The following is a 22,637-nucleotide window of genomic DNA, read 5'->3' on the forward strand; positions in this document are numbered from 1 at the left end:
TGATTTTTCTGTATGTGCATCAAAAATTTTGAATAACAAGAATAGAAAGAAAATGACTACCATTTCTAATTTAACGAGAAAAAAAGATTTTTTTTCCAATTTTTCCTGGAAATATTTCTCGAATCGAATCAATTATCACAAATAAATTTCTTCTTCTACTTGATGATTCAACTTTTTTTTTCGCTTTAAATGTGTGATTTTTTTTCTCCTTTGTTTACTGTGAAAGAGTTTTCCTTGTTTTTATCTTGGCTCATCATTTTAATTTAACCGAGTACTGAACACTGGATATTTTTTCTTTCCTCCATGATTATCATCAATATGGTGAGAAATAGGCAAACGAAACCAAACAAAAAAAAAGTCATCATCATTATCATTAAGCTAGAGAGAGAGAGAGAGAGAGAGAGAGAGAGAGAGAGAAAGATAGACTTACTTTTTTTTCATTGGGAAAGTTTTCTGGTTTTTTTCGCGGTCTTAGCATAAAATTATGTTAAGAATTGGTGAATCTTGGTGAATTTTATCTATATTTATTTTTTTGTTACTCCCATATCCAGTTCATTTAGCAAGTGTAGATCTTTTTTTCTGATTGATTCTGATGGTTTTGATAACAAAAAAACGGTTCTGAATTCTGAATAAATATTTTTCACGAATTTACCACAAACAAACTAGATTCTGGATTTTGTTTTTCTTGTTGCCAAGCGCGATTCTGTACATTGCTTTGAGGAGGGGAAGGAAACAATGTTTTTTTTTTCTCTCAATCACCAAAACGTGTTTGATTTGAATGAAAGAAAAATATGAAAAAAACCCCAGAATTTGGTGGAAAATGAACCAGTAAACCACCACACTATCACATTAGACAATCGATAGTTATCGGTGGAAAAATTTTTCAAGGCTCTAGGGAAAAATTTTTCACAAACCACCAAGAAAGAAAAAAAATATACAAACGATCGAAGAGAGAAAAACATTGGAAATGTAGAAAGTTCTAGAAAATATATGAATCCAAGATAATAAATGATAGATTAATCTACTTTGATCTCTGTGTTCTTTTTTTTACACTTGAATTTTTGCGGATCTCTCTGTTTGTTTGAACACTTGAACACACTGACAAAAAAAGGGAAACGTGTCTGAAAAGTTTTTTTTTCTTTGTCTTCATTTTCGATGACGGTCATCATATGGTTTTTTTTCTATTATCGATTCAATTCGAAATCAGCATGTGGTCTTTGGAAGAATATTTATTGAATTTTTTTTTCCATTCGTAAAAAATGAAAAAATGAAATGATCCTGCTTCCTGAAACAAACTTGGAATTCAATCGAAATTAATTGTCGATCAATACATTTTTAATGATGAATATGGTTTGTTGGTTCGTGTTGGATGTGTCACATGGTGATGATGATAATTTCTGGAACCACCTTTGTAACCTTGTGATTATTGGATAATTATCGCAATTTTTTTTGCCAATTTTCGATTATTTTTCATCATTATGATAATTATTTTCTTTCTCTCGAATTACCAATCGAAAATAATCGATCGATTCGATCGAATTAAATAAATGTATGATATTCACATGTAGTACAAACAATGAATTTCAATGAAAAAAAAAGTTTTTCAATTCAGAATCTGATTTTACTGATCCAAATAATGGCTCTTTTCATTCATTTCAAGTTATAATGACCATTTGTACCCTGATCATTTTTTCATGATGATGATGATGCAAACTTTTATTTGAAATTCGTCATTTTTTTCCTTTTTAGATATTCCCATTTGGAATTGATAACCAAAGAATTTTGGAATTTTTTTCCGGTTTTTCAGGCAATTTTTTTGTGAAACTTTTCATTTCAAACAATTCAAGTCTTCAGATAATAATGAGAATGAATCCATGATCTTCTTGTAAATCTTCATTGGCCGTTTTTTGAAACCTAAGAATTTTTTTTAGGTTAGGTTGTAATCTAATCTAATTTTACTCATCAAAATCATTCGTTTCTAACAAAGTAACATCATCATCATCATCAGTCATAAATATCACATCCATTCATTTAGTTTTTATCGCTCTTGTTTTTAGCTAGAATTTTTTTTTTGTTCGTTTTCATTTCATTCATACGAATTGAATTCAGTTATCCACAATTGGCAGTGAAGAAACGAAAGAAAAAACTTAACTTGATTAGCTCATTTTTTTGCTGTTTCTACGAAAAAGAAATTCACCTCCTTATCTTTCTTTTTCACTCTCTCTCTCTTTCTCTACATATGTTTCATTGCAGTTTTATCTAGAAAAAAATTGACCACGATTTACGAATTTTACCAAGAAATGATGAAAAAAGAATCTTTGTTGCCGATGTGTGTGTGTGTGTGTATGAATGTGTACGACACGAACAGAATGGATTGAGAATCGATTGATTTTTCAGCTTTCGCTTGTGCTCATCATCATGAGGAACGTTATAATTAAATTTCTTCTTTTTTTTCATCAAACAAATTTTGGAATTTTTTTTTCATCCTTGCTTGTTTCTACACAAAACGTTTGTTGTTGTTGTTGTTGTTGTACCGAAATTCCAGCTGGAAAATATTTTTTTTTTCATTTCATTTCAATTCAATAATATTCTTGTATTTGTATTCGTTTTCTTATTTTTCTACAATTTGAAATTGACCTTTGTTCTACACTTGGACTCATCCATTGTGTGTGTGTGTGTGTGTAAGTAATGAGATGTCAAAAGTCGAAACCTTTTGAAATCTCCGTTTCGTTGTTTGTTCGATTTGGGCAACAACAACAACAACATGGCTGTGAGTGTGTGTGTGTGTGTGTGTGGATGTGTTTTCAAATTATAATTGTTAGTTTGATCATAATTTACAGTTTCGATTGGCTTTGTAAAAGTTTTCATCTTTTTTTGCCAATGTTACTATTGTTGTTGATGAGGCATAATAATCCCTGTGTATATTTCATGATGTTTCATATGTCAAAAATTCTGGAATTGTCCATTTTATCTATGGTTGAAATGGATTTTTGTTTGAATCCCAGATTTGGTGTGTGTGTGTGATAACCTTACACGTAAATGATTCAAATAAACTTTGTACACATAATTTGTCAAATTAAATCAAAGAATTCTATCCATACGCTATATGGCTAATTGAATTGTTTTATTCACCACTGATATATTATAATAGAACAGTGAACAAGCTAAATTATTATCAATGTAGTCAATTTTCAACTCGAAAAACGAACCAATTTTCCAATCAATAATTTATAGTGTTTTGTGCTCACTGATTATCGACAAACACGGTTCATGTCGATATCAGAAACATAATTAAATTTATACAAAGACCTTCAAAGATTCATTTATTGATGATACGATATAGAAAAAAAAACCTGCTAATTCAAAACACAAACACAAACACACACACACACAGAGAGAGAGAGAGAGAAAAAATAACAAAATTGAGCAAATGTTGAATAATAATGGAACAAAAAGAAAAAACAAAACAAATGTGCACCTTTTATTTCCATAAAGAAATATACATTTATCATGTATATATGAATTATATGAATTATCAGGTTTAGGTTCATCTTCACAAATGTTTTGTACAATTTTTTATGTGAATGTGTGATAAATCATTGTGGCGAAAAGTGTGAAAGAAAAAAAACTTGCAAACATTATTATTACTATATTATATCCTGAATGATGATCCATCACATTTTCTATTGTGTGTGTGTGTGTGTGTTTTGTTTTCAAATGAATTATGAAAATTTTTTTCTCTGCTTGTTCCATCATAATTTTTCATGAAAACGCCGTTTGTTTTGTTTTTGTTGGCCGGAAAATAAAAACCCAATATGGGAAAAAAAACTGTGATTTGTTTGTCATTTTGTGTATGGTTGGTTGTCGTTGTTGTTTGAATCAAATGAAAAGGAATGAATTTTTGGCACTAAGAAAACAAAACTGAGAAGAAAAATTCTTGTTGTTACAACAGAATAATCGAAAAATTATAGTTTATATAAACGCATACAATAAATTTAATAATATAGAACAAGAATAACAAATTTATTCATTCATTGCTTTCACACCTTTGTTGATGATAATGGTGATGGAAATCAAGAAGAAAAGGTGTTATTTTTATCATTTTTTCTTTCTCGCTTAAAATTCTGATCTAAAGAATCTTGTCAAGAATCGTTTTTCTTTATTCTTTTTTTTCAATGATTTCGAAAAAAAAAATTTTGTTTGTTTTCAGCTTGAATTGTTCTTTTCAAATATTTTCTTTTTTTCTTTCATTCATCGGTTATATTTAGACCATATATATGGTTGAAATGCAAAATCTTGACAAAATAATGGATTATGTGTGTGTGTGTGTGAACACACACTGGGAAAGTTTCCCGGTAAAATAAAAAAACGGATTTTTTTTTATTGCCAGAAAATTTATATTGATTATGTAATTATTAGATTATTTGGCATTTTCAACATATTTATCCAATTGAAATGTCTTTGTTTTTGTGTTTTTTGTTTTTTTGGAGGAAAAAAAACATCACTTTTTTACATCCACTAAACTAAATACTACAGTAGTCAAAGTCAAGTGGCTTCTTTGTTTTGGCATTGTGGCAAACAAAAACAAACGAACAAATGATGATGAAAAAGTGATGATGAATCGAATTTTCATTCATTCATTCATTCAGTTGCAAATAGTGGGTGTTGTAGAGTTGAATATCCGACAAATGTAACGCACATATGTCGATCATTTGAGTGAGTGAGTGAGTGAAAAAAAAAACTAAACAGAATCATTTCATTCGGTTTTGTTGTTTTTGTTGTTGTTATTGTTGTTATTCTTTGTTTGTTTGTTTGTTTGTATGGGCTGAATCAGCAAAAAAACAATAAAAAATTCATTTCGTTTCAACTTTATTCTGTTTGTCGCCGTCGCCGTATTTCGTAGTTTTTTTTTTTTTTTTTTTGGTTTGATCAAGAAATTTGATTCTTTCGGGCACCAGCTGCACCACCAATGATCCTGATGATGATGATCATCACATTTTTCCGATCGGTTGTTTTTTTTTCTTTTTACCGGAGATAATTTCTTTTTTTTTCTTCAAATTTTTGATGTCTTTACCATCACTACGATTTGTTCCCATTTCAAAAATTTTTTTTCTGAAATTCTGGAAAAAAAATTCCTAAATTTTCCACAATTTGTGGTCAATCAAAAGACACACCAAGAAAAAAAAAATAAAAAATGACAACATAAGTGATTGATGTTGGTGTTTGACTTGTAAAGATACTTTTTTTTTATTGTCCAATCAATGATGTATATGATTCGCTAACATAAGCAACTATTGACTGAAAAGAGCAACAACAACAACAACAACAACAACAACTTCAACTTACGTCGGCATATATCAAAATATCGAAGTCAAGTGCTTGTGTATCCATCGAATGTTCATAAGGGCCAACTCTTTTCAATTTCAATTGATGAATAAATCTATTTTCCATCGATTCATTTCGTAATCTTGCCATTTTTTCCCATTATCTGTCGCTATTTTTAATTTCATTTTATATATCTATCAATCGATTATGATGATGATAATGATGAGATTTAAAGATTTTCTCCATCTTTTTCATTGTAAGAGACAAATCTTTTTTCGCTATTCTTTTGAATTCAGTCATTCATTGAATTCAGGCGCTATTTTTTTTTGTCTATCTAAAGCCACAAGAAGAATAAAACTCGCACACACACATTCCACAACAGAATCGATAATTAATTTATTTAATTTATTATTACAATACTTTTTTTCTATGTGATATTATGGTCGATTTTTTTTCATGTCTTTTGTCTGTAAAATAAAATAAAAAAATAAAGGCATCAATTATGCTTCAGATGAAACCACCAAAAAGCCACAACATACATACATACATACATTGTGAATGAATCAGTGTAAAAAAAAATATGACCATTTTTTTTCTATTGTTGTTATTGTCTATTTTTGTTAACCAGCACATTATTTCATGTCTTTTTTTTCTGTGTTCACTTTTTTTTTGTTTTTTTTTTCGTTTTTGGTTCCGTTTCATTTGTGTCCGATGTATGTATACTATCGGTACATCATCCACACATTGGTATATTCAATCGCCATTACAACAAATAAAAAAAAAGAAAAAAAAACAAAAAAAAATCAATAACAAGATGAATGGATTCGGATTTGTCTTTATCGATACTACTAACTACAATACAGGATGGACAATGGTCATTTCTAAAATTTTGCTTTTGCTTTCAAAATTGTCTCAATATTTTTTCTTTTTTGTTTTCGCTTCTTTTTTTCTCTTATTTGCCATATGAATGTTTTTTGTTCATTCAAATATTGATTTGCACAATTCATAATTTTTTTTTTTTTTTGGTTGTTGTCATTATTATATGATGATGATAATAATAAATGCTGACTGAAAATAAAAATTAAAGATGATGATGATGATGATGATGATGATGATGATGATGATGATAATGATAATGGGCCTGGTTGTTGTTGTTTTTGTTGTCGATGGTGGTGGTGGCGATGGTGAAAAAGAGGAATCAATTAGAACCCAACCGAATCAACAACCATCATGATGACGTTGATGACAGCGATATTATTCATTATTTCTATGTGAACGAATGAATTGAGTGACAAAATAAAAAAAAATAATAATCGATTATTTCATCATAATTCATATACATTTTTTTGGATCGTTTGAAAATTTTCATTGAAACATAACATTTTCTTCATCATAATCATTGAAGGTTTTCCACACATACAAATGGTGAGAAAATGCTCAATTTCGGTTTTTTTCTTGTCGGTTTTATGAAATTGACAAACTAAAAAAAACCGGAGAAAAACTTGGAGAGAAGAGCAAGAAAAAAAAACATTGATCAACTTTTAGGACAATTCAGTTATGTTTTTTTTTTAGTTGTCGTTGTCTGCTTGCCTGTATCATAAATCATAAAGCTTCAACAAGCTTCTACTATTATATAATGATGATGACTGAGAAGAAGAAAACAAAAATTGATGATCCAAACAAAAATTTTTTTTTTTTTTTGATAATAATCTCAAACACACACACGCACAAATTCAATATGGCCATTTTGTATCGATTTTTCAATTTTAAATTTTTTAAAATTCTGCATGTCAAACCTGTGTGCCAGGACAGATTCTGTAATTAACTTTGCTCATTAAATTCAGAATTTTTTTTCCATTGACATTGTTGTTGTTGTCAATCATTTTGGGTTGCGACATTTTTTTTTCTTTTTTGATTTATTCATTATTCATTGTTATTGCTTCACATCCACATCCACATCATCGTCATCATCATTATGTATCGGTTTTTTTTTGTTCATTTCATAGCCAGTCATCTATATTCTGTTCATATTGACTTGAATGACAGTTTAACAGCCAATGGTGATGGTACAAAAATGAACAAAATGAAAATTGTAAAGACAATTGACACATCCAACAGAAAAAAAAATTATCAGATATTTGATATGGTCTCTTTTTGTGGCTAGAATAACCGAAAATGTGGAAAAACAACTGACAATGATGATGATGATGACAAATCTTAAATAATTGTCGCGTGATGATGATGAAAAACACAATTGTGAAAATGTGTGTGTGTCTAAAATTTTCTTATTTTTTTTCATTCTTAGGTTTTTCTTGTCTTCATTAAATACATACAAAAAATGTTTTTTTTTTTTTTGTTTTTTTCATCACTTTTGCTCTATAAATTTGATTGTTTCGTGTGTGTGTGTGTGTGTATGTGTATGTTTGCCATGGCACAGTACATTACACACAACGATGATGATGATTATGTGTGGAATGTTTGGCATTCACCCAGAAAAAAAAATCAGAATGAATGAAATGAAATGAAAACAAAAAGAGAAACATTGAAAATTTTCTCAATGTGTATGTGTGGGTGGGTGGATAGATGATGTGAAAATCAATTAAATTTAATGAAACGAAAAAAAAACATATATAGATTATTATTGTGTCCATTGTTGGTCAGTTTGAAACATTGAATCGCACACACACACACATGATTATTTAATCTATGGATCCATAGATTTTTAATTTCTTAGTTTTTTTTCCAGTCAAACCAGATTAGAAGAACTATTATTATTCGTGAACCAAAAGAAAAAAGATTCATTCAAGCGTTTATCATAAACACTGACAAATATTGTCCACTGTGTCATTAGTGGCCAGTTTTTATTTCAATGGAAAAAAAAAATACAAACAAACCAAATTAATCGTGAATCGAAAATGTATTACTGCTGCCTGCATTTTTATCTGTTGATGAAGCTGAAGAATATATTTTTTTCTCATTTGTAAAGCAACGAAAAAAAATTCTTTATTTTTTCACCGGCATCATACCAACATTCGATGCCTTTTTGGTGGCCGGAATAAAAAAAAAGAAATTTTTTCTTTGTTTCAACCGATTCGTTTTTTGCCCGAAAATCCGATTTATTTTTGGCACTGAAAATGATTAAAAAAAATTACAAAATTCAATAATTAATATGATCGCGTTGGTGTGTGATATTTCGTTTTTATTTTTTCTTTTTTTTTTTGAATTTCATTTCATTTTTTGTTAAGTTTTTTTCCGGTCATCTTATATTTTTTTACCGAATCTGGTTCGGATGCGTCTTGAAAAGCAAAAAAAAAAAAAAAAAACAACAACCAACAACCAAGACCAAAAGAAAGAGAAAACAAAAACAAATCCAAAATCGATTTGTCAAAATACATTTTTGTTTCGCATGGATTTTCGGAAATGATGATTGCCATCCAAGAATGAGAAAGAGAAGAAATTTTTTTTATTTTATTTCACATTCTCTGTGAATGAATTTTGTTGTTGGCAAAATGGCGACATTTTTTTTCATTTTTTTGTTTTGTTCCATAATAATAACAACAATAAGAAAAAGATTTTCATACTTTTGCGCTTACGGTTATGCTTTATAATCGAATCAAGAGTCTCTGAGTTTATGTCTGTGTGTGTGCAAGTGAGTGGGTGGTAAAAATTATTGCCGTTTGATATGATGACGATGATGATGATGATGATGGCGTGACATTTTCCCATTTACACGCCATGGCGCCACATTTTTTGTTCTTCTGCTGCTGCTGCTGGCCACATCCATATTGAAACTCTCAATCATTTTTTGTTTTGTTTTGTTTTGTTCTTTTTTTTTGCTGTTGTTGTTGTTGTTGTTGTTGTCCATATCCTGTATATGAAGCATTTTCTTTATGGATTTTTTCTTTTTTTTCTTTTCGTAACAGAAATATAAAGTAACTAAGAACGATAGAAAGAGAGAATGAGAATATAATCATTAGAGAAAGAAAAAAAAGCACTAATGTCTATGTGGCCATTAATTAATTGATTGATGAGGATTATTTTCTCGTTGTTGTTGTTCTTCAGTTTTTTTTTTTTTTTTTGGTTATTTTTATTATTATTCGTTTGATTCTTGCGTGTCACTTTACTTTATTTCAATAAAACGAAGAGCTGTTGTTGTTGTTCACAAGAATCATGTGCACATTTTATAATTTGTTTCTTCTTTCTTTGTTTTTTTTTTGTTTTTTTGTTGTTTTTGTTGTTGTTTCCGACAATGAAACAAAAAAATGTCAAAAAAAAACAAGGAATTCCAACGTTTTTTTCGGGTCTCAATTATTACTTCACTCAATCACTTTGATTAATGTGAATGAAATGAATTTTTCATCATCATCATCATCATCATTGTCAGATTCATCATTTTTTGAATGGTGAAACTTGTTGTATTCTAGTAATTATCTACCAATAATTTTAATTTTCTGCCATCCATCAACATTATCTATTGGTTTTCGCTCTGTTTTTTTTTTTGTTTTGTAGATTGGATGCAAAGTCTTGGTTGTTGTTTGTTGTCTATAATGGCAAAACAAACTTTTTATCATCAATGTTGATAAACTTTCATCTTTTCCACTTTTGATTCGTACAATTCTTCTTATCGTTTCGTTGTTGCACTGGACAAATATTTACACGAAATTGAATGTGAATTGGGAAATTGGAAAAGAAAAAAAAATATTTTCCATGCAATGATGATATTCTATCTGACCTAGAAAAACAAAAATCACCCACACACACACACACAGAGAGAGAAATCTTTGCGAAGAAAAACCCAAGTTTATGTTGACAGAATTTACTTTACTTCTATCTCTCTTCGTCGATTCTCGATTTGTTTTTTGTAGAAAGAATATCATCTTCAATTCAATTCTTCTTTATTCTTGCTGCTTCTGTTTTGCAATGACAATTCTCATTATCATAATTTATTTATGTAATTCATATGGAGTGAATTCATTCATTCATTCATTTTTTTCTTTCTCTCTCTCTTTCTCTATTACTGATCGTTGTTGTCTTCATCATCATCATCATCATCATCAACCAATTCATCGTTGTCGGTGGTGGTTTTGTTTTGTTGGTGATCGATTCAATCGTTAAAATATCCTCATATTAAATGCACACTGGAAAAGAGAGCGAGAGAGACTTCTATCTTGATCATCATAATCATCATCGTCTTCCATGAATGTAACCAACTGGGGATTTCTACGATTTAGCAATGTTTTTGCTACTGTTGTAGATTTCGATTGAGAGAAAAAAAATGAAATGAAATGAAATGGAAACCACAGAATCTCGATCATGGTGATGATTCTGATGATGACGTCTTATTCTTTCTTTCTTTTTTTTCCATATATACTTTAATCCATAAGAATTTGAATTTTTTTCCTGTTTTTTATTCTTTGAATTTTTTATTGTAGAAAAAAAAATAATAAAAAAAACTTGATGATGATGATGATCGAGACAGGAAATACAGTCCTTCAGGGTCTTTTTTTCGCTTTTTTTTGACTGATATGACCCGGAAAGCGATCACGGTTTTTTATGTTTGTGAGTGTTACGATTTCGTCTTCGATTTTTTTAAATCCAATTTTCGATCGTCATCGATTTTGATCGATTCAAATTCGATCGAAATCAAATCGAATCAATGATGATGTGACGATATTCTATATTTTTTTTTTTTTGCTTTTGATCTCTCTTGATGGTTATTTTTTGGTTTTTTGTTGTTGTTGTTGTTGTAAAGTTGAATTTGACACAATTTCACAGTGTCTTAAGGGCTTGTGTGAATCGATTGTTTTCAATCAGAAGTTTTTTTTTTTTGCTTTTGCAAACTTGTCATTCATCTAACAAAAATAACGTTTTCTTCGTCGTCATCGTTTGAAAATAATAATTTGCATCGGAAAAATAAACAAAAACAAACAAACCAGGAATTTGTGTGTGTGTGTGTGTGTGTGTGTTTTTGGGGCATTTAAAGAAGCTGCAATGTGTAACCACAACAATAACAACAAACTTGATACTTGGAAAAGTTTTTCTTGAACAAAAAAAATTCATACGATAAGAGAGAGAGAGAGTTAGAAAATTGGGTCCCATTGGTGAACACTACATAAATTCTTTAAAAAAAAGTTATATTTTGATTTATGATCTCGATTTTTTTTGGCAAAAGTTGATTTTCATTTCATTTTCTTCCCTCCCCCTTTTTTTCTCAACCATCATCGATGTATATTTTTTTTCTTTTGGTTAGTCAAGTGAAGAAAACTCATACACACCACCACCACTTGCAACTTGCCAATTGATTCTTGTCACTTTTTTTGTCGTTTTGGTTTTTCTGAATCAATGAAGCTATCATACACGAACAACAACAACAACAACAACAACAACAACAACAACAACAACCATCAGAATGTGAAGTAGAAACAAAAAATTCTTTGGTTTATTTCTGTTCTGGGGAGGTAGAAAAAAAATTTTCTTTTTAATGGACTTAATGTTTTTTTTTCTCGTAGAGAAAAACAATAAAAAGAAAGTTTGTTTTTTTTTCCTTTTTTTCAATCATTTCAATTCGTTGTGTTCAACAGTCTGAATTTATACTGTAAACATGTGGTGGTGGTGGTGGTGGAAAAAAAGGGCAAAAAATGCGGCAAAGTTTGATGCCACGTTTCACATGATCCAAGAATTTCAATATTTTTCCATTTCGTCCTCGATTTGAATGTTTTTTTTTTGATACGGATCGAATTGCTGGCTATAGGAGTAGTGATCTTGTTTTCCACTTTTTTTTCGGTTCAATCCAAAAAAAAATTTGTATATAAACTTTTGAATTACTGAATCAATGAATTTTGTTGGTGTGTGTGTATGTGATTGATCTGCCCTATTTGATTGAGGATAAAAAAAGAAAAAAAATCAACAAAAAGACCCGAATCGCTACCAGAAATAAAAACAAAGACCTATTTATATTCGAAATGATTGCTTGAATGCTCGTTGTCGGACCCGGATCTTGAGATCGTAAAATTTTCCATTTCTTTCCTTTTACTGCTCGGATATATTATTTGCAAAATCAAATCCAAAATAAAAAAAAAAAACATTGAGAAAGACAAATTTCAAAAAAAAGGAAAACATCGTATATAAACATTCAACCAATTCGTGCTTCATTTCATTTCAGATCATCATCGATTTGATCAATTGTGAACAATTCTTTATGACTTTGAATTGATTATTGCTGCTGCTGCTGTTGCATTTTTATTCTTCTTCTTGATGATGATGTTTCCGTTTCTTATATATTTTATTTGGTCATTTTGATTGGGCCGAATTTGGAACCAGAAAAAAATTTTTTCTGTTACAAACCCCAATAATATTCAAAGATTTGAAATTCTTTTTTTCTGGTTTTTTTTCGTTCTTGAAAATTGATTTTTAATTTTCAATGTTCAAAATGTGTTTGTGTGTGACCATATCTCACAAATCATAATGATGATGATGATGATGACAGGACAAACAATCATAAACCAAGAATCTGAATGAAAATGGAAAAATTGGAAACACTTTGTGTGTGTGTGTGACTGAAAAACAATTTGGCCCCTCAATTGCTTCAATTCCAAAGTCTTACAATGAATGAACCAAAAAAAAAGCAAAAACAAAAGAAAAAAGAAAGAAAGAAACAAACGATGGTCCACAAAAAGAATCGAGGATTCAAAAAAAAAATCGTGAAACAAAATTAATGCAAGTCACGCAAATTTTTCAAGTTTTTTCTTTGTTGTTGTTGTTGTTGTTGTTGCTCCTAAACAAAAAAAGAACATTCAGACAGATGATGATCATGATCATCATAAGGGTTTCGAGTTTTTTTTTTTTTTTTGTACAACGATTCACAACACACACACAATGTCGATGATCGTCATGATCCAGGAACAAAAAAAATAAAGAAAATTTTGTCTTAAATCGCTTGTTGTTGTTTTTTTGTCACTGTAAATATTACAAAAATCGAATGTTTCATTCTTCTTTTTCTGATGATGATGATGATGATAATGGTGGCAAATATTTTGGAAAATTGTGTGTGTGTGTCATCTGTTGTTGTTTAAAAGTTATTTTCACTTTGGAATCAATTGATTCTTCAAACGAAAAACTTTTCTAGGGAATTTTTTCAATAAATTTTTTTTTTCACACACAAATTAATAACTGTTTGCAATAAACAATGGAAGCTAATAATTCACGTTAAGAAATAACCATTTTCTCTTTTTATTTTGAAAATTATCGAATTTGTCAATTTTTGTTGTTGTTTTCCATTTTATGTATGTATTTCATTACGGAAAACTTTTTCTCGTTTTGCTCTTTTAATCGATTGAATTGAATGAAATTTTTTCCAATTAATACATTTTTTTTTGTTTGTTTCACTGGAAATGAAAAGTTTTTTCTTTCCCCATCATTAATTAACACACACCATTCCGGTATTTTTTTTGTTGTTCTTTTCACTTGATTATTCTCTTGCTTTATATAAAAGTTATGTGTGTGTGTGTGTGGATTATAGTTTTTTTTCTTTTTGTTATTGCTGAAGAAAAGTCAAACTGATTGTCACCCGAAAACCATATTGTTCTCATTCAATCCATTTTTTTAGTGGGAAATTTTTCTAACGCTTGAGTAGTCACAATGTGTTGCGATATATATTATATTAATCCTATTATATATCGTGTCTTATTATTGAACTGAATATCAACATTTTTCACACATTTATAATCGGTAATACCGACTAACCATAACGATTTTCTATCGATGATGAGATTCATTCTTTTTCATTGTGATGAATTTTTCACTATTTATTGAATAATAAAGGCCAGATTTTTTTTTCGGTTCCATTATTCTTTCCATTTTTGAAACACTGATTACCTATTTGTGTGTATGAAGAGATCAATAATGATTTTGGTGCAACGATGATGAATGGAATGGACTTTTTCAAACTTTTCAGTGGAAAGACAAAAATTTTTTGAGTTTGGTGCAATTTTGATGTGAGTGAGTGAGTGAGTGAATGGGAAACATTTTTCAATTGTTTGATATTTGAATTTTGGAATTGGAATTTGTGAATGAATAATTCACACCTTGTTTTCTATAAAATTCTTTTTAACCTCTGAATGTGGTTGTGGGTGTGTGTGTGTGTGATGAATATTGACGAAAACAAATTGTCATCTGGATACGGATTTTTTTTGGTAATTTCCGAAACAAAAAAAAAACGACAAGACAGTTGTTAATGTCGTACGGACAGAATGAGAAAAGTCTATTAAAATTAATAATTCATCTTTTTTTTGGATTTCGTTTTTTTTTTTTTTGGTTACAAAAAACTTTTTTCACCATATTTCTCCATCTTCGTTTTATTCTTGTTTGTTTCATCGTTATGCATTTGTGTATGTCCCATATGTGATTTCGAAGAGAAAAAAAATGTTTTTTCGATGTTTTCATTTTCTTTTTTTTTTTTTTTTTTGGTTCGAATTGATCGTACGACCTCATTATATTGTTTTTTTCCTTTTCGATTTTTTTTTACCATTTTTGTCCCTATTTTTCCTCATCGTTTTGTTGTTGTTGTTGTTGTTTTCAAAACCTGGCCATAATGATCATTTTATTCATCAATAAATTATCAACTAGAATCGAATTGTATGAATATTTTGTTTGTCGCACGTTTTTTTTTTTTGAAAAACAGAAAAAGAGTGGTTTGTCTTTTTTTGGGCCGTCAATTTATTGACTACTTTGTGAGTGTGTGTGTGTTGCATAATTATAGAATCCGGTAATAATCAAATGGTGCAAGAAAGATTAATGATGAAAAAAATTGAATCAAAAGGCAATGGAATTCTGGTGTTTTTTAGGAATTTTGAAATTCATTACAAAACACTCCGTTACGATTGTCAAATATGAATCGTTTCATGTTTCACAACAAACAAACAAAAAAAAAAATGAAAAAATGTCCAAACATCAATCACAAATTTGTTTTTTCATTTTTTTTTCCATTCGATCTGGTGAATCAAAACAACACGAACTCGATGAGCTTGAAAGATTTATTCACCATTCGATGATGATCCAAAAATGAAGCAAATCTTTACTTATCGATGACAACAACAACCAAACAAAACAGTTTCGTTGACAAACAATCAACGACGAAAAAAAAACGAAGAAAAAAAATCTGAAACAATAATGATAATGATCCTTTTCTTATAAAGAAAAAAAAAACAAGCAAGGTGACAAGCAATGAAAAAAAATTCTGCTCTTCTTCTCCTTTTTGCCTTATTCGTTTAGTATTCATTTCAATAATATTGATGATGATGGTGATGAAAAAGGCGCTTAATTTGGTTCATAGATTGATCGATTACATTGTTGATCGAATTTTTTTTTCTTCTCGTTTTTCCACACCAGAGATACTTTGTGTGGTCTTTTTTCTTTTTTTTTTTATTATTATTCACACTTTTTTTCTACTTCAAGAATTTTTTTTCCGAATTCAAGACAATCTCATGTTTCGGAAATGTATTTAGTCTGGGGTATAAACATCGATGATGATGATGATGATGAAATGACTGTGAAAACAAAACAAAACACAGAGAATAATTGCCATCATCATCATCATCATCACGATGATCACGTTGATGTGATTATATAACGTGAAGCTTCTTATAAAGTGCTAGTGTTTTTTTTTCTATATTTGATTGGCCTCTTCTTTTCATGTTATTTGTGTGTGTGTGAGTATGTGAAACATGTCTCTCTCTCTCTTCTTTTGTATTGTTATAGGCCAATTTCTTGTTTTGGAAAGAAAAAGATAATTTCTTTTTTTTTTCTTCATTTTCTAGTTGATTCAATTCAACGAAATAAAACTTGGAAATTATAAATGTTCAAGTATAATAATCTCTCTCTCTATCTCTCTGTGTGTTTGGGTTTTTTTTTTGGCAATCTGGATCAATCAAATTCCAGCAGCCATCGTTGTCGTCATCATCATCATCATGTGTATGGCGCTAATGAGAAATGATCACATAATGTGTTCTCTATGTGTTGTGTACAGGGACAAAAAAAAATGGAACCATTTTTTTCCAGAATTCTTCCTGAAAAACTGACTTGAAAAAAAGACATGGCCAATTTTTTTTGTCTTCGTTCATTCGTTGTTGTTGTTGTTGTTGACATAATGATGATGAATTGTCGTCTTGCTATCACATTGCTTTGGTTTACACTTGAAAGAATGAATATTCTATCCATCCATAGTGTATTGTTGAATTTTTTTTTTCATTTCCAATTATTTTTCTTGAAACAAAAGAAAAACAAACGTAAAACTTAAAACTTTAATTCTACTTTATTGTTTTGTTTGCTTGGATTCTTCTTTTAGATTCTGGATTCATGATTTTTTTAGTGATTGCTTGTTGAATTCTTTTTCTTTCTGTTGATATTCATTTGACTGTGAAATTAACAACTTTTTTTCTATTTTCTTCAAAAAAAAAGTCATCATCATCATTATTTTCTTGTTTTGTTTTATTTTTTTTCAAATTATAAAAAAAACGTCCTAAACTTATTTTTCATTCTTTGTTGTTGTTGTTGTCAACTTTGGTGTCATTTTCAATCCAGAATAATTATCCAGTAGTAGAATTTGAAAAAAAACAAATAAAACTTGGCGATTTATTCACCACCATACGTTAGTTTTTTTTGTCCAATGCAAATCATATGTTCGGAATTTAAAAAAAAAATGTTGCTCATATCAAACTAAAACGATGATAATGATGATGATCATCAAGAAGAAACAAACTTACGGAAAAAAACAAAATCACCGATTTTTATATTCAAAGTTTCAAGTTTTAATTTTTAATATCATTATTAACACATTTAACACACACACACACACACACCCTGTTGATGATGATGGTAATGATAATGATGATGATGAGGATAGTGATGAAAATTCAAACCAAACTAGATGTTTTGTGTCTCAAATTCTATGTGCACATTAATGTTCAGAACAAAAGACAGGATGCTTATGCAGGAAGAAACCGTTTTGTTTTTGTTTTCATTTGTTGTTGTTTATCATCATTTTTTTTTCTTACCATTTTCATCTAACACAAAACATAAAACTCATTTTTTTCGATTATTATTCACTCACTCCATCACCGAATATATTCTATAGGCGATGATGATGATGATCATCATCATTTTCAATTGTAATTCTTTTTTTCAGAGAACTCATCACCATCATGAAGATCATCAGGGTAACCATCAAAGAATGAAACGAAATAAATGGACCAATAATGATGGTGATGAGATTAACAACCAAAAAAAAAAAAAAAAAAAAATAACCAACCACCAACAAGATGTTTATTTTTTTTGAGGTCACGAATCATTATCATCATCATTGTTATTTGTGGCAAATGTGGCGATCATCATCACCATCTTCATTCGGAAAAAAATGATGATGATGATGATGATTCAAAGTCAATGAACAATTCTGTTTAAAGTTTACTATTGTTGTATACAACAACAGTGAATTTTCATTTTGAAATTTATTCATTCACATTTTTTTTTTCATTGAATCCGATTCTTTCAATCAAAAATCGGCTTTTCTTTTGGTTGAATTCATTTCTGTTTTGAGGTACCAGAATATCATTCAACAACAATATTCGTTTTTTTTCACCGAGAATGAAAAAACATGATTCTTTTGATAACTCCCATAATGATGATGATGATAGAATTCAATGCAAAATGAAAACAATTCATTCACGATTACTAGACCTAGCACAACAGAAAATATGAATTGAATTTTTTATTATCATTATCAATGTGTGTGTGATACTTTTATCCATTCATATATAACGATTTTATTTCCTCAAAGACTCGCGCGCGCTTGTTATTATTATCAATTAATTTTTCTAATGTTACATTTATATATCATATAAACAACTGGGAACAACAACAACAAAATACAACAGTAAACAACAATAATGATCATCATCATAAACTTTAACGACAATGACAATGGACAACAACAATATACACAAACACACACAATAGATGGACAAAAGAAAATTTTCGCTATTTATTTGGCCATTCTCATTGATGATGATGATGATGATGATCTTGGATCTCTTGTTTTTGTTCTTGTTAATCATCATCACGATCTGATTCTTCTTGATGATATGATGTTTTTCTCGCTGACTTCTGTATCGAATTCATCAAATTCGTTACAGAAGTTGTTGTTGTTATCATTACATCATCAATATCGATGTTCGAATCAAATTGTTGTTGTTGTTGACGACATGCTAGTATACCGACAATTATCAAAATCAAGATAATTATACTTGACCAGATTAATTGTAATTTTATTTGATTATCATCAGTGATGCTTGTAAACATGGAATTATTATTATCATCTTCACTGATCAATGTTGTTGTTGGTATTTGAAATGGTTGACTTTTTGTTTGGCCAAAACGATTCGTCAATTCTAGAAATAATTTTATTGTTTTATTATGTGAATTTCGTATCACACTGAAATCAGCTGTAGCAATAATTTGACAATTTAGGCTACAATCATTCAGTGTTGGTTTTCGTATCGAAATTGTTCGACAACCAGATCCAGTTAAACATATGATGAAACGTTGCGATTTGATCACAGTATGTGATGTGACATTCCAGCTGATCATGTTTCCCATATCGATTTTCAATAATGAAATTTTTGGCCGCCCCGTTAATTCAAATTTTCGATCATTGTTACATTGATAAACACCATAATCATCGTTGCTGATATTTTTTATTGTCAACATTGTAACAGCAGCTATAATTGATCGATTATTTTGTTGATTGACATGATATGTTGTTGTTGATAATTGAAATTTTTGATCCATAAATGAATTTACAGCGATTTTCGATTGATTTGGATGATAACATTTCATTGTAACATTATTGATTGATTGATTCAAGAATATTATGGAAATCATTCCTTGATATGGTCCATAAATTGTTTGATTATCGATTAAATATTCTGGGTGGTCGAGTATGAGCATCTTGGACGATGTTTGATTCATCATTCGGATTAAATTGACATTCATGATAATGATGACGATGATGATGATGGAAAAAATCTGGTTCAACATATTGTTGTTGTTTGTTTGTTTGTTGAGTTTTTAGTTTTTTTTTTTTTTGAAATTAATGATGATGACGATGATGAAAAAATAAACAATTTTTTCAATCATCAACTTGTGAAACATCACGTTATTTATGGATTATCATTCGCCTAATTAGAGCAGACAAGACAGAAAAATGAAAACAAAAATAAATCTGATTTCGCCAATTAAATTATGAATGATGATCAATCGAATTGGTCCATGTACTAATAAGCTATCCTAATAATAAATGATGATGATGAGGAATTTTTTTTTACAAATAAATTCTTCTCAGAAAAATTTTCCTCAACGATCGATTCTGGGGACAATAATTTGTCATCTTCAATTTTTGACAATTTTTTATTCTTTTTTTTTCATTGATTGATGTTGAAACTAATCAAAATTACATTTTTTCATTAATTTGTAGATGTAAATGCAATCCGTTCATTACGTATAATGGCACCTGATTATATATTCTATCGTGATCCAATGTGGCTCAATTGTTCTGTAATTGATCTTGATTATAATCAAATATATTCAATCAAATGGTTTAAAGATAATGATGAAATGTATCGTTTCATAACGGCTGATGAAACATCGCCACGTACGTTTTACGATACACCCGGTATTGTTATTGATGTAAGTAATACACAATTTTGTTGTGAATATTCTGTATTTTTTCTTTGTCGCCGATGAAAATTTATTATTATTATTCATTGATGATTCAATTCAGAAGAAACAAATAGTGTCAGTGTGTGTATTCAATGTCTTTCTTTAATTCTTTTATTCTACTCATGATAATGACAATATTCTTAAACACGCACAGAGAGAGATAGTGATAAATTCCATTCTGTAACAATTCAATATTCCCATTCTTCTTCTATTTCAAATTTAATTGCAATGTGCAAGCATGCATACCATACACATATTGTATACGTAAATATTATGTAAAATCACAAATTCTAACCTGATTGCATTTTGTTTGTCTCTCTGTGTTTGTGTATTTGGAACACTTCACGTTCCAAAATTTTTGTACGAGTCAATTAGCTTGGATTTTTGCTTCATTCTGTTTTTCTCTATTTATTTTTTTTTTTTGCTTCTCTGACGAATAAACACACTGGCAGAACAAAGAAAAAAAATCAATTCCAATTTTGTGAAAACCATGAGTGAATAAAAAAAAACAGCAACCAAAACAACGACAACGACTACGACTACGTTTATTTTCAAAAGTTACAATTTTTTAAATTGAACCTTTTTTTGCCTTCCCCCCCCCCCGAAATGAACATTCGACAAGTAACGGGTTATTTGTTTGACTTTTTTTCTCCATCACCATCTCATTCATTCATGAGAAAAAAATTCCAGAAGCAACAAAAAAAAACGTCCTGAATCAAGCCATGAATATTTCGATTTTTTTTTCTGCTGGCCAAAAGTTCAACACAAACCCACCATTCACAAACTTAATTACGAAATTTTTTTTTTCATCTCATTCAAATTCACTATAGTATTACAGTTCAGTTGATAAATTTCAAATTAATATTTACTCGACAAAATGCAACGGAAAAAAAAATTTTAATTAATCCCCTCGCCGTCAATTCGTTAAATTCAAAAATGCAAAATCCATTCCTGTAGATTTGGAAAATGGTGTTTTCCGCGATCGATTCTATGTGGAATTTTTTCGTTTGTTTGTTTGTTTGTTTCCGTTGATGGGTTTTGATCATAAAGTTTTTTTTCAGTCCAAAAGTTTAAAAATTTGTCATTTATCGATTCGTTATCGATTCTTCATCGTCGTTTTTTTTTCTTTTCGATATCCCATGACATTATATCTATCTATGATGTGTAGTCATTTGATGATATCGATATACGAGAAATGAAAAATGCAATGAATATTTATATGATGTGGACATTTTGTGTGTGTGTGTGTGTGTGTTTGTGCCTGTTACAAACATCACTTCGTTATGTAGTGTTGGTGGTGGGATGATGATCATGATGATCCTGATGATGATGATGTTGATGATCGAATGAAATATTCAAAAATCGATCAATCAAAAAAAAAAATGAAAATTTACTCAATGTGAACAGAAATTGCTGTTTTTTTTTCTTATTCATGAAATTTATGAACGAAAAAAAAAATTTGTCATCAATTTCGCCAGGCTACTGCAGCTGGTAGTGGCGGTGTGGTAAGAAAGATGGGGCCAAAAAAAAAAATTTTGAAAATCGCCCTTCACACACACACACACATTCATGTATTTTGCATATTTTGAAATTTTTCGTTTTGAACAAATTTTTTTTTTTTTCATTTTCATCCAAGTAATAGACAGACAGACAGACAGACAAGAACAACAACAACAACAACAACAAATGTGCTCGACATCATCATCATCATACTGATCAGAACATCATGCACAACATCCATGAATATTATATCGTGTTGTGAAAATGAAAATCTCATTATCATTTTTTTTGCTGCTGTTGTTGTTGTTGTTGTTTCATTTACTCGATTCATATTCAGGTCGACGACCAAAGGATAAGGGATGTATATGTGTTTTTTTGGGCACCAATTATTATCAGAGAATAACGGCAGAAGCGAAAGAAAAAAATGCGAAACCCAATTAATTTTAATTACCCTAGTGACACACTATATGTGTGTGAGATGGAGAAAGAGGTCGCAACAAAACACCGTTGATGCATCTGATTTTTAAAGAACCAGGTTTTTTAATAGTCGATTTTTGAGACAAAAACATAACCATCCACCCACACTTTTGATTTAAAGAACAAGAATCGCAGATATATAGAATCATTCTGGACGACAGCAAAGAAATGAAAGGGTTAACAGAATTTTTCATATTTTTAATTAACACAAAAAAAAAATTTTTTTTTGTCCCATTTTATAACATTGTAGTTGAAGATTTTCTCTTTTTTTTGCGAATTTACTAATTGTATCAAATTTCCTTCCATTCCAATGCACGCATGTTTGACCTTTATTTTGACCTAAATCCATTTGTATTTAACATCATCATCATCATCATCTTTTTCATTATTCTAGATTCTGTTACCTGAGATTTTTTTTGGTCTTTATCTCTTATTTTTTCATTTTCCACCCTCTCATAATTTCCTTGGTTGTCGTGGTTGTCATTATGTGTAATATATAAATAAATTAATTCAGACAAGCAAACAAACAACAAATGTATATTGTCATTTTTATTCTCTCTGTT

At 29.5% G+C, this 22,637-nt stretch overlaps 1 protein-coding gene across 4 annotated transcripts in view; it reads left to right on the forward strand.

The window, feature by feature from the left end:
• The window catches only part of LOC124498272 (uncharacterized), a 47,622-nt gene that overhangs the window by 19,980 nt on the left and 5,005 nt on the right, over positions 1-22,637 (forward strand). For 3 of the 4 annotated variants that reach the window (XM_075729582.1, XM_075729581.1, XM_075729583.1), the window contains one exon: positions 19,853-20,064. In XM_075729582.1, the coding sequence (XP_075585697.1) occupies positions 19,853-20,064 (212 nt within the window). Of the gene's footprint in view, positions 1-19,556; positions 19,650-19,852; positions 20,065-22,637 lie in introns of those variants that run through there. The other variant, XM_047062006.2, reaches the window with a different exon arrangement.

Source organism: Dermatophagoides farinae, chromosome 3 (assembly GCF_024713945.1).
Source record: "Dermatophagoides farinae isolate YC_2012a chromosome 3, ASM2471394v1, whole genome shotgun sequence".
Lineage (NCBI taxonomy): Eukaryota > Metazoa > Arthropoda > Arachnida > Sarcoptiformes > Pyroglyphidae > Dermatophagoides > Dermatophagoides farinae.